Below are 14,274 nucleotides of genomic sequence, written 5' to 3' on the forward strand. Positions count from 1 at the left end.
GCCTGGTCAAAAAGATCCAGCGGGGAAGCTGCCAAACCATGCTGCCTGAAAGGCTGGCGAGTGGTTTACAAGCTCTATATCAGAGATTCCCAAACTTTTCTTATTGAGTACCCCTTTCCAGATCTTCAGCTGCCTGCATACCCCTACCATTCTCATCACTGATACGTTGTCTTGTTCTTAACAGTACTTCTCTTTAGCCATCTGTCTACGTTTCACTGTTTATGTACAGGTAAAGTTATAGTGAGACATATACAACTGAAAAAAAAAAAAAAAACCTTGATAAAGTTCTGAGCTCTGTTAGACTTGACAGTTGCTTGGCATCTGAACTCGTGCTATACGGTGATTGGAGATGAGGGCTCCATATGTCAACATTTCTGTGTATCTGTGTTCTCATTGGTACATCTTTTAAGTAAATTAGCTGCTGTATTTTATGTAACAAATTCCCACAGAGTTTTAAAGCTTTGTCTGGATAGCCTATAATGAAAAGGCAATAAATAAAATAATTAATAAAAACATCAACTTTTACACAATTTCTACTGCGTATCCTCAAGAGACATCTCTCGTATCACTGTTTGGGAACCTCTGTTCTATATCTTATCTGTCCTCTTCTACATCCCACACACACTGTTAAAATATGGATTCTGATATTACATTTAAAAAGAAAAGTATGAAATAAGATAAAAGTAGGGGTGGGCTGAAATGCAAGGAGTGTATATATACTGAGACATGTTTTTCAATGCATGTACTTTCAGATGGAATTAAACACACAGCTGAAAAGGAAAACATCTACTTAATATTCAGTATATAGTGTTTGATATAGCTTTTATATCAAACTATGAACATAATTTGCCATGTTTACAAAAGTTTTTTTCGTTGAGGGTTACATATCTACTGTGTTTGAAAGCAACTGCTGGGACGATAGAGGGTGTTGGGATGTAGTCCCTGGGTGCTGTTCTCATGCCCTGTTTTATCTCTTGTGTGGGTTTTTTGTTGTTGATATCAGGCATTTACTAGCAGGCCTGTGGTACACTTGAAACTTCCCTTCCTTTGCCCCTTTATGGCTGATGGAAGAGTGTACCCCTTTCTCTACATCCAAACCCAATACAGAAGAAACCTGAGGGGAAGGGGCGTCTGCTACATTACTTCCTCTCAGCCTCCTAGCATGCAGATTCTTGTGGATCTGTACTTTAACATTTGAATTGTGCATACAGCAATGAGATCCTGGTCCATGACTGGATTCCTTGGGGCCATCCCCAGTGCAAATAAAAAATTCCACAAGCCTTTGTGAGGATGGGGAAACAGTTCTCATCTGCAAATGGCTCCAGTTTCTGGGTGGTGCTTATTGTGTTCTCAACCAAAAGCGGCAGACTGAAATTGACATGACTTAAAATTTCACTGCTGCACACAGAAATCTGAATAAAAACAGATAATTGGTGTCTTGTTAACTTCACTGTGCTGCTGATAGTAACAGAGGCATTGGTGCTGTCTGAAGACTTGAATACATCACTTCATTGTTTCAGATTTGAAAGGTTATCTTTGCAGCCATAATGGCTAGGCACTTCAAAAAAAAATTTTTTTTTAAATGAAAGCTTTAATTCTTCAGGTATTAATAGTCTGATCTCCACCAATCACTGGGGAGTAGATGAGCAGACTTTTCAAGATATATGTATGGCAACTTATTCTTCTCTGGGAGGGAAAGAATCCCAGCACAGAGTTTGCAGTGTTACACTTAATAGAATTTTCTAGAAAAATAGTAAAAAGCTCTGACTGACAGTGAGAGTCTAAACTTTTTAAATGTGATATGTACTTTAAAATAAGTTGTAGGAATTGCCATAGTGGATCAATGGTCAACACCAGATACTTCAGAGGAATGTGTAAGAACCCTGAAGTAGGCAGATGTGAGATAATCTACCCCAGACGTGAGGTTTCATCCTTAAGCCCTGAAGTATATCCCTTCCAAAATTTTTGTTCCTGTTAACTGTAACTTTGGGTATTCTTGTTTTCCATATAAATGTCTAATCCCTTTTTGAATCTTTCTAAATTCTTTGTATCAATGACTTCCTGTGGCGGTGAGTTCTTTAGTTTTATTACACATTGTGTGAATTCTTTTTATTAGTTTGAATTTTCAGTGATTAAAACTGTTATTTCTCATCTTCAAAGATGCCACTCAAACTCTGTCCACTGTTGTCATGTTCTAACAAATGCATAAAAGAGTGTGAGGGCTGAGGCATGGGTATCTTGGCCTAGGACGGGTCAACAACCTTTTGAGAAGTGGTGTGCCAAGTTTTCATTTATTTACTGTAATTTAAGGTTTTATCTGCCAGTAGTAGTACATTTTACATTTACAGGAGCCAGCGGACAGAACCCCAGACTGGCAGCGGGCTGAGTGGGGCCAGCAGCGGGCTGAGTGGGACCCCGGCTGTCAGCAGAGTTCCATTAAAAATCAGCTTTTGTGCCACTTGCTGCTGACCCCTGGCCTAGGGTTTAGTGTCAGATGGGGGCTGAGGTTCCAGGAGCCAATTACCAGGAATCCAGCTGGGTTGGTGATATATGGTGGGGGGGTCCCATTATTCTGCTGCTACTCCATGTTCCATTTTTGAGCCCTGCGCAGTGAACGTGCTCATTGCTTGCTTGTGCTGCTGATGCTCATAGCTTTCTCAAGAAACACTAAACTAAAATTGATCCAATTCTTGTTAGTTTTGTGGAAGCCACAAAAACAGAAAAGATTTTCATCATGACATCTAAAAAGCTTGAGTCAAAGTGGATAGACCAAAATTTTCACAAGTAGCTTCTGTTTAGTATTCATTGTTTTGACATGGAAAAGCTATGATTTTCATGATACATAAATATTATTATATAGAAAAATATGATTGTTTACTTATTTGTATGTCAAGTAAAATACAATATAGAATAGGTAACAGTTTATCTGTTGTCAGTGAAGTTGAAGGCAGTTGACCAGAGTTATGAGAAAGATGGATTTGATTTAAATCACTAGTCAGGAAGACTTGATTTAATCATGGATTTCTACATAAAAATGCATTCTTGTTGGTTGTTATAACCTTAATACATATTCTTCACAACTCAGAGATAGGGATAGGTTTCATTTTTAGACGGTACATGCAATACATTTTTAAAGTGATTTATTTTGAAAACGTTTCAGATTAGTTTTACAGCTATGTCAGAAAATGAATGATTGTTTGGTTATTTCATTTACCAAAGGTAATTGAAGTGGATATTTATAAAGTCTTTGGTAGGTAAACTATCTCCAGTTCGACAGGTTAATCATTAATATTTGGATGATTTTCTTGTGATGTTCTCCTCCTAATACAGCATGGCCAGACAGACATTTAAATTGTTTAACTAAAACAACATTATGTATTCTGGATTTTTTTCAACAGCAAACAATATTTTAACAAAACAAGCATATGATTTTTTAAATTTAGTTAAGCATTCAAGTTTTTTAAAATCAAGCTTATTTTTGTTAAAATTGTTTAACTAAAATAGTTTTTTTTAATATTTCATTTAAATTGACTGTCAGCCAGGTCAACATGAGAAACTGAAAATATTGGCTTCTGCAGCTAACTTAGTCGTCTTCACCTTCATTTTCCTGTTTGTTCATAATCTGGAAAAGAAAAACAAGCTTTCCTGCTTTTTCAGGTCCCAAACGATTTCTCAATTTGGAATGAATTAGTCCAGAGGAAGAAAATATTCTTTCTACTCCAGCAGAAGAAGCTACTGCTGTTAAAAGTGAGATTATCACTTCAACAATTTCTGAATCCAAGTGCTTAAGTGACTTCCACCAGGTCACTGGTGTGACTTTCTTTAAAACATCATCAGCAAACATATATTTCTTGAATGGTTCACCCTTAGCTCTGAAGTTTATTATAGTTGGCATTATGGAGGGATGATTGTTGGAGGTCCATGTCATAGCCAGCTCCTCTCCTTCAGCAGTTTAAGGTTTGAACCTGGTACTGAGTACTGAGAATATTTGCAACAAAATGAGCTGGAGATAGTGCTTGTCGCATTATTTTTTTTAATGCTTGCAATTTAACTCTGTCATTGCATATTTCTCTTTTTAAGATCTCACTCAGTTTCTTCCAAATTTCAACAGCGTCAGCAGTAAAACAGCTATTTCCCTGCATTTTGTTCAAGGCTACAGAAATAGGCTTCAGGGTATTCTGCATGTGTTCAACATTTCTCTTAAGCCCAATGTTAAGAACTTTGGCTATGACAGTGCCATCTGTTTTTTCACGATTTTGTTCACAAACTATGGGTAGCTATCCCATAGCTATCCCATAGTTCCCGCAGTCTCCCCCGTCCCTTGGAATTCTGGGTTGAGATTCCAATGCCTGATGGGCAAAAAACATTGTCGCTGGTGGTTCTGGGTACAGCCTCACCCCTCCCCTGTGAAAGCAGCAGACAACCGTTTTGCGCCTTTTTTCCTGGGTGAACTATGCAAACTCCATAGCACAGCAAGCATGGACCCTGCTCAGCTCAAGACAGCAATCATGAATGTTGTAAACACCTCGCGCATTCTCGTGCAGTCTATGCTAAACCAGGACCTGCAAAACCAGGCGAGGAGGAGGCAGCTACAGCAGCGCAGCGACAAGAGTGATGAGGACATGGACACAGAATTCTCTCAAACCGTGGGCCCCTGCGCTTTGGGGCCCCTCCTGGTAATGGGGCAGGTTCTAGCCATTGAACGCCGATTTTGGGCCCAGGAAACAAGCACAGACTGGTGGGACTGCATAGTTTTGCAGGTTTGGGACGATTCCCAGTGACTGCGAAATTTTCGCATGCATAAGGGCACTTTCATGGAACTTTGTGACTTACTTTCGCCTGCCCTGAAACACCAGAATACCAAGGTGAGAGTAGCCCTCACAGTTGAGAATCGAGTGGCAATAGCTCTCTGGAAGCTTGCAACACCAGACAGCTACTGGTCAGTCGGAAATCAATTTGGAGTGGGGAAAATATACTGTGTGGGCCGCTGTGATGCAAGTAGCCAAATCAATCATTAAGCTGCTACTACGAAAGGTAGTGCATTGGAAATGTGCAGGTCATAATGGATGGCTTTGCTGCAATGGAATTCCCTAACTGTGGTGGGGCGATAGGGATATGGGTTCCATCTATCTTGGCACCAGGGCACCCAGTACATAAACCGCAAGGGGTACTTTTCAATGGTGCTGCAAGCACTGGTGGATCACAAGGGATGTTTCACCAACATCCACGTGGGATGGCCAGGAAGAGTTCATGACGCTCGCGACTTCAGGAACACTACTCTGTTTAAATGGCTCCAGCAAGGGAATTACTTCCCAGACCAGAACATAACAGTTGGGGATGTTGAAATGCCTGTAGTTATCCTGGGTGACCCAGCCTACCCCTTGATGCCATGGCTCATGAAGCCATACACAAGCAGCCTAGACAGTAGTCAGGAGTTGTTCAACTACAGGCTGAACAAGTGCAGAATGGTGGTAGAATGTGCATTTGGCCATTTAAATTCACGCTGGCGCACATTACTGACTTGCTCAGATCTCAGCCAAACCAATGTCCCCTTTGTTATTGCTGCTTGCTGTATGCTCCACAATCTCTGTGAGAGTAAGGGGGAGACCTTTATGGCAGGAGGCAGAGGCAAATCATCTGGTCGCTGGTTATGTGCTTCCAGACACCAGGGCGATTAGAAGAGCACACCAGGAAGCGGTGTGCATCAGAGAAGCTTTGAAAACGAGTTTCATCATGGGCCAGGGTAGTATGGTGTGACTACTGCGTTTGTTTCCTCTTGATGAAACCCGCCCCCCCCCCCTTGATTGACTCATTCCCTGTAAGCAACTCACCCTCCCCCTTCGATTACAGCTTGCTTAAGGAAATAAAGTCACTATCGTTTAAAAATCATGTATTCTTTATTAATTCATTATAAAAAGAGGGAGAGAACTGACAAGGTAGCCCAGGTGTGGTTTGGGAGGAGGATAGGAGGGAAGGAAAAGACCACTAAAAAAAATTTCAAAATAATGACAGCCTTTTGGTTGGGCTGTCCACAGGGGTGGAATGGGCAGGTGCACGGAGGCTCCCCCACGCGTTCTTACACATCTGGGTGAGGAGGATATGGAACATGGTGAGTGGTGAGTGTGGTTACACAGGGGCTGCAGCAGCACTCTGTGATGCTGCTGCTGTTCCTGAAGCTCCACCAGACGCCAGAGCGTGTCAGTTTGATCATGCAGCAGCCCCAGCGTTGCATCATGCCTCCTCTTTCTCTCGCCACCTCTCATCTCGAGCGTCCCTCCTGTCCTCACGTTCACTGACATCTTTCCTGTAATTTGATACCACATTCTTCCACTCATTCAGATGAGCTCTTTCACTGCGGGTCACGTCCATGATTTCCGAGAACATTTCGTCTCACGTCTTTTTTTTTCAGCTGCCTTATCTGCGATAGCCTTCAGGATGGAGTAGGGAGGCTTGAAAAATTTACAGCTGCATGAGGGAGGGAAAAAAGGGAGAGAAGTATTTAAAAAGATACATTTTACAGAACAATGCTTATACTCTTTCATGGTGAACAACACTATTCACCTTCCATAGCACATGTGATATCACTACAAGGTCGCATTTTGCATCTTAATATTGAGTGCCTGCGGCTCTGGTGTTAGAGATCTCACAGACGCAGATCCGGACAGCAGAATTCAGCTTGCATGCGTCCATAGTAAGCCATTGTCTTTAGGCTTCTGCAGCCTTCATATACACAGTGCCCTCCTTTCCCAAATACCAAGCAAAGCCCGTTCAGTGCTGCTTCTTTCCTGTTAACATGCAGCAGCAGAAACAACCCCCCCATCCAATTCTGTGGGATGATCGCTTTACCCCTCCCCCCACCGCGTGGCTGGTATCATGGAAGATCACTGCTAAACACCCCCTTCTCCCCCTGCACTGCGTGTCTGATAGCAGGGAAGATCCCTGCTAGCCAAATGTGAAAAAGCTCAGCGCCAATCACTGAATTTCAACCAAGTTACCATGAACAATATCGCTCTCCTGAGGATAACACAGCGAGATAAAGCACGGATGTTGCTTGAATGCCAGCAAATACTGGGACCATACGCAGCTAGGCTTTGTCATGCAATGATACCAGATTACTTGCTACATGCATGGTGTAGTCAAGTGTCCTACCATGGAGGACGGATTAAGGCTGCCCTGCCCAGAAACCTTCTGCAAAGGCTTTTGGGGTACCTCCAGGAGAGCTTCATGGAGATGTCCCTGGAGGATTTCTGCTCCATCCCCAGACATGTTAACAGACTTTTCCAATAACTGTACGGGCCGCGAATGCATCCCAAGTCCTCAGGGCAAATTAATCATTAAAAAACGCTTGCTTTTAAACCATATTTTATATTTACAAAGGTACACTCACCAGAGGTCCCTTCCATGACTTCATTGTGTGGGATAGTGGCTTGGGAGGGCTAGGAGGGTAATTCTGTCAGGGTGAGAGAGAGCTTCTGGCTGTTGGGGAGAACGAACTGCTGTGTGCTCTCTGCAAGCTCATCCTCCTCTTCCTCCTCCTCATCTTCCCCGTCCGCAGAATCCTCAGCCATGACTGAGATTATCACCCCCACTTCAGAATCCACGGATGGGTGGGGTAGTGGTGGCGGACTCCCCTAGAATTGCATGCAGCTCAGCGTAGAAGCGGCATGTTTTTGGCCCTGCCCCAGACCTTCTGTATGCTTCTTTGGTTTTCTAGTAGGCTTGTTTGAGCTCCTTAACTTTCACTCTGCACTGTACTGAGTCCCTGGTGTGGCCTCTGCATCATGGCCTTGGAAATTTTTTCAAATGTTTTTTCATTTTGTCTTTTGGAATGGAGTTCTGTTAGCACAGAATCCTCTCCCCACACAGCGATCAGATCCAGTACCTCCTGTGCGGTCCATGTTGGAGCTCTTTTTCGATTCTCAGGAGACTGCATTGTTACCTGTGCTGATGAGCTCTGCGTGGTCACCTGTGCTGGTGAGCTCTCCACGCTGGCCAAACAAGAAATGAAATTCAGAAGTTTGCGGGGCTTTTCCTGTATACCTGGCCAGTGCATCTGAGTTCAGATGACTTTCCAGAGCCGTCACAATTGTGCACTGTGGGATACCGCCCGGAGGCCAATACCGTTGAATTGTGGCCACACTAACCCTAATCCGACATTTCAATACTGATTTCAGCGCTACTCCCCTCGTCGGGGAGGAGTACAGAAACCGGTTTTAAGAGCCCTTTATATTGATATAAAGGGCTTAGTTGTGTGGACGGGTGCAGGGTTAAATCGGTTTAACTCTGCTAAATTCGATATAATCGCATAGTGTAGACCAGGTGTTGGAAGTAAAGCTGTCTAATAACAATTTTTTTCTATTAAGATCCTTATTTTTCCTCCTAATAATACTATAGTTCAGTAGACTATAATTAGTTGGCAGCCAAATGTTTGACATCAATGCATCTTAGCCTTTTAGCCAAGAACAACTAAACTTTGACCAATGAAGTACCGCACTGGAGACTTGCCAGTAGTCTTAGGACTGAACCTGCATCCAAGCAGGACAGTTTGAGCAACCTAACAGAGAATTGTGCTGTTTCAGTAGAACAGTTAGAGCAGCATTCTCAATTATGTATTGGTGGTATAATATCTCAGTTTGGTGCAAATATAACTAAGATCACATATGCTGCCAACAACCATTTAGGAAGGCTGCTATATAAGTTAGGACACCTCTGTAGTAAAGATTAAAGTGGCCGCTGGTTACATTATTCCTCTTTTATTTGAATAATACTGGGCTGCTGACTGTTGTGAAGTTGCGTGGGATATAAGGCTTGGTTTTCATTCACTTATAAGGAATATAATGGAACATATTAAAAAACAAACGGTTGTTACCTTAAATTAAACTTGGTAAAATTTAAAAAAAAAAAAAAAAAAAAAAAGGATGCATCATGGGACTGTGTGCATCATTGGTGCTGAACTACACAGAGAGGAAAATAATTTTCTTGTTCCAGAAGGCTTGCAATCTGTTAGACAGTGCATTGGGGACATAATACACCAGTTGTCTAAATTATAGTCCATTATCAAAACAAAGTGTGTTTTAATGTGCAGACTTATACTTTATATAAATATTTAAGGAAAAATAGTTCAAAATACTTTTCTCCTTATCTGGAAAGAATTGAGTTCAGGATTTGTGTGTTTTTTGTGTGGAACAGCCGTAGTTAATAACAGTTAGAACGGCATAACAAATACAGCTGCAGATACATTTGTTGACGGTGCACCCAACTGTCACAAGAAAGATACAACTTTGAATTTGGCTGTTGGCATGAGAGAAGTCCCTTTTGGGTCCTCGTTTCGTTTCTCTGATGTTACAAAATCTAAAACAGAAAATATGAACTGTTTCAAACTTTGGGTGGAATTGTATGAAAGAGAGGCTAAATTTAGTGGATTGAGGTGGAGGGGCAGGGTTGAAAAGAGCCTAGGGAGATATACCAGTTGGGAGGGATGGGCAGGAGTCTAGTGGGGGGATAAGAACGGAAAGGGACAGGGAGAGGCATGAGGGAGACAGGGATACAAGGGTCTAACCACTAGAGAATGCTCTCCCCTTTAGAACCTTGACTTGAATCCAAGATTCTTGAGTCTCTAAATTCCTTTGCTGTCCAGTAAATAGCTATGAAACCTACCAGCAAAGTGTCTCTCTAATCCCTTCTAGTGGTAGGGCCGCATAGAGACTCTTCTTGTTATTACTCTTACTTTTTCTCCAGTAGCTCAAGTGGGAGAGGACTTTGCTGTTTTTCTAAACATTCCAGTCTTTCTGATGACCTCTGTGGGGGAATCAATATGATTCCACATGATGGAATTTTTGTTTTTGAATTTTAAAGTTATTAAAGAAACCTAGGAAGTTACATCCAAAAGAAATAAGAAAGGATCATGCAATTGAAGACCATGTACAAGGGGGGGGCAAATTAAGTTTGCACAGGCAACTTTAATGCAGCCATTTCCTGGCTTTTAAGTGCTAGACAACCTTAACATTCTTTAACATAGTTCTTGCATATAAAACGTTGAGGCAGACTGTCTTAACTGTAAATAGATGTGTAAATTGAAAGAAGAGCTGACATACTGTAGATTGATTCTAGGTCACAGTGTAAGCCAGTTGTAAAGCATTCTGGTTTGGCATTCTGTTTCTGGCTTGGCTCCAGATCTGCTACTACAAGTATAAAAAAAAATAAATCACAATATCTGACTATTTTACATCTGGTAGCACAGAGAGTACGGAAGAAAGAAGAAAAGAAAATCAATGTAGAGACAGTTAACTATGAATAGCTTGAGGCTTTCACAGCAAGTAAATGGTTTTGGAGTATGGCTGTCCAATATGTTCAGAGGAAAGGGATGAATTATATTTATAATTATGGTCCATCAGTCATGACTACAAAATTAGGATTACATACGGACCTAAATCCGCAGAGTTCTGATAAACTCTGTTTTGTTGGATCACTACTGACAATGGGATGTTTGTGCAAATACAGAGGATGGAATACAGTCTACTTCTAGTTATTAAAGTTACTATTGAATTTAGTATCACTCAGGGAAGCATGATCCACTGTATATGCAGTTACTTGATTAAATTGCATAACTGCATGCTCAAATGAGGCATACAATTGCATGCCTAAATTACTTGAAATTTAAGTATGATATTTTTTAAGGGTCTGTAACTAGATGCTTGACTCAGTGCTTGGTGGTATGTCCTCCTGACTGCTCTGAGGATTAGCTTTTTCAACCTGATGGCCCCCTTCTTGTGGTTCCTCTCTTGCTCCTCAGGAGCTGTCTTGCCTTGTCTTCATGGGTTTAGCCCTCCAGCCAAGTCACAGTAGTCCTCCCCTTACAGCATCTTCCTCACCATCCCAGGTGGTCCTTAAGTTGTCTGTCCTGGCTGGGCCACTCCCTCCGTGGGTAGAATGCATGGTCCCAGACAGCCTCCAAGTTCTCTGCCCAGATTGTGCCACTCACTCAGTAGCTGGTAAATGAACCCAGGCCTGTCCTCTATTCAGGGTTCCAATTCAGGGCTCTGTATCTAGCAGTGAGGGTCTGAACAACCACAAACCTTCCTGCCACTCTCCTGTACTAGTTTCTACCTTACCTATCTCAGGGTCACATTCTCCACTCTTCTAACCAAGCCCCTCTTTTTGGTTCCAAATCTCTTTCTCTCCCTCCTCCCAGAGAAAGTGACTTTCTGCTACCAGCTCCCTCGCTTTATTGATGCGCTGCCTGCTCCTGTACAGGGGAGCTTCCCTTGATTAGGGCTTTCCTCTCAGCCTAAATGTGTCTCCCCCTCCGCCCCCCTTGCAGCCTAATGGGTAAATTGGCCTATCTGGCCTATGTTAACCCCTTCAGGATGAGTATGGAATGCACACAGGCATAAATTTTCAACATTAACTTCCCATTGAAATAGGTGAATGCTTTCCTTTCTTACAAAACTCTTGCCTTTTTTTTCCTCCCTACAGTTGTACTCGCTAAATGAATACAAACCACCTATTTCTAAGGCTAAAATGACTCAGATCACCAAGGCAGCAATCAAGGCTATAAAGGTAAGGAATTGACTGTTTTTTATTTCCGTTCAGTTACTTCTATTTTTATTTCTATTAAATAACCTGATAAAATGCAGAATTTGCTAATAACTTTTTTCATTCTGTATGTCTTCTCCAAGTTATGGTCAGGTATGATAAGTAATGGGATTTTACAGATTTAGCTGAGGGACTAGTTTTGGCTTAAAATTTTTTTGTTTCTGACGGCGATGTGTGAGAAAGAAAGACCTGAGCTTGATTCTTAGGGCATATCTACACTATAGGACTAAGTCGACCTAAATTATCCAACTCCACCTAAGTGAATAATGTAGCTGGGGTCGACATACCTTAGTTCAGCTTCTTGTGGTATGTACACAGTGCTGGGTCAACTTACCATATGCTTCTTGGTCCGGTGGAGTACAGGAGTTGATGGGAGAGTGATTGGAGGTCGATTTAGCTGGTCTTCATTAGACCCGCTGAACTGACCCCTGGTGGATCGATCGCTGCAGTGTCAATCCACGGTAAGTGGAAACAAGCCCTTGGAGCTTGAGTGTCCAGGTCTAGAAGTTAAAAGATTTTTTCTACTTTTTAACTGCAAATTTGCTCTGGTATGAGTGAAATACAATAAAGATCAAAACCCACAAAGCCACCTCTGTATTTTCAGAATAGAAGGATAGGTGCAGGAACTGGGGGGGTGCTGCTGCACCCCCTGGCTTGAAGTGGTTTCCATTATATACAAAGTTTACAGTTTGGTTCAATGGATTTCAGCACTTCCACCATACAGATGGTTCCAGCACCCCTGAATAGAAGTGCACTTTAAGGATATGTAATAGTCACAATTGTACCTTCTTTTTCATAGTCATAGAATTCTAAAATACTTTGTGGTGTGGCACAGTATTTGTGAGGTTTTATTTTCATGATGATTGAATACAAATTATAGAACTGTTAGTATATGAGTAAGCTTTTACATCCCTAAATGGAAAAAAAAAATAGAAAACAGCATTGAAAAATGGAGGAAAAGATGCCGGTTATGCAGTTGAAAGAAAGGAAAATTGGAGAAAAAAATATGAGGGAGAGAGTATAAAAGCAAGGGAGACATTATTTTAAGCCTTGGCACCTGAATTTTTCCTCTGAATATTCGGAGGTGATTTGGTGTCAGGGAAATGAGTGACACCTGGACTAGGGAGTTAGGCAGTCAGAGGGAGGTAGTGGCATGACAGCAGTTTGCAGTGTACTGGAAATGCTGCAAAATTTGATCAAACAGCAGTTTGTGTGATGCACCGCTTAATAGCTGCTGAACTAAGTGGTTAGCAACAAAAATACTTTGAGGGACCAGGTGAGTTAGGTAGCATCTTTTATTGGCCCAACTTCTGTTGGTGAGAGAGACAGGCTTTTGATTACCGTATATACTCGTTCATAAGCCGAATTTTTTTAGTGAAAAAGGGAAGCACCAGAGAAGGGGGTTAGCTTATGAATGGGTGTAGAGTGGGAGAGGTAGGACACAACCCCTCCCCCCAACAGAGGAAGCAAGGAGAAGGCAGCACAGCCAGCAGAGACAGAAGGGAAGAGGTGGGGCCAGAGTCTCTCCGTTCTGGTCATGCTGCTCTCCCCCCAGAGCAGCTGCAGCTCAGAGGCTGGCAGGCTGCAGCCATGCTGCTTGGCCCCGCCCCCCAGAGCAGGCTGTGGCTGCGCTGCCTGGCCCACCGGAGCATGCTGCGGCCCTGCTGACCAGCCTGCTGTACCATCTCCAGCCAGGTCAGAGACATCCTTTCCTGGCCCTTCCCAGATAAGATGGGAAGGGATGGGATGGTGAGAATGTGGGTGTCCCGGGCTAGGGGTAGGGTCATGTGGGAGGTGGTCATAGGGGTTACTCCCCTGACTCCCAGCTCTTCCCCCCCTCGCCCCCCCAAAAAAAATGTCTCTGCCAGTTGCTGTCCTGGCCCATCAGGGTTAGCAGCAGGCGCACCAGGACACTTCGTTTACTTAAGTTTACCTCCCTGCCTGCGGATGATCCAGGTAAACAAACCACCTCAGCCCACCAGCGGTTTATCCTGATGGCCCAGGAGCCCAAGTTTGCTGACCTCTGAATTATAAGGTCAACTTATGAACGAGTTATAAAAATTTTCTATTTTTACTTATCCATCTTGGAGGGGGTCGGCTTATAAATGAACCGGCTTATGATCGAGTATATATGGCACTTACACAGAGCTTTTCTTCAAGTCTGGGAAATACGACTTTTCTCTGAAGAAGAGCACATAGTTAGTGCTAAATGATATAATAAAAAATGTTATAATTAAAAAACAGCACAACAGCAACCGACTGTCGGTGTTTGTGTTATACCACATGGAAATCCATATTTTGTAATGAACTTAGAACTCTTTTATAACTATAAGTATGAGCAGAGGGGGAATCTGTGTCACGCAGTGAGCATTACAGAGTTCTTGATTGCTTCAGGTTGCAGAACTGCCTGTGTACAAAAGTCAGGAGGCAGCCATAAATTAAAGAAGCTGCCGCCTTTGCCCCCTCTCTCTCTCTGAACTGTGCATTGTAGATTGCAACCCCTGGAGGTGTAACAGACACTCACCACAAGTTTCCGAGTTTGTTATATGATTTGGATAGAAATGTTCACTGGTATAGGATGTTCCAACAAGTGCGATGAATAAGGGCAACTTTTTCTTAATAATTTATTTTCAAGAAAATGGAGACTTGATAAGATCCTCTTTTACTCATTTTCTTTTT

At 42.4% G+C, this 14,274-nt stretch overlaps 1 protein-coding gene across 6 annotated transcripts in view; it reads left to right on the top strand.

Moving 5' to 3' along the window:
- The window catches only part of SCAF8 (SR-related CTD associated factor 8), a 240,754-nt gene that overhangs the window by 15,227 nt on the left and 211,253 nt on the right, over positions 1–14,274 (top strand). For all 6 annotated transcript variants that reach the window (XM_030556629.1, XM_030556628.1, XM_030556627.1 and 3 more), the window contains exon 2: positions 11,476–11,559. In XM_030556629.1, the coding sequence (XP_030412489.1) occupies positions 11,476–11,559 (84 nt within the window). The remainder of the gene's footprint in view (positions 1–11,475; positions 11,560–14,274) is intronic.

This window comes from Gopherus evgoodei, chromosome 3 (assembly GCF_007399415.2).
Source record: "Gopherus evgoodei ecotype Sinaloan lineage chromosome 3, rGopEvg1_v1.p, whole genome shotgun sequence".
In the NCBI taxonomy this organism is placed as follows: domain Eukaryota; kingdom Metazoa; phylum Chordata; order Testudines; family Testudinidae; genus Gopherus; species Gopherus evgoodei.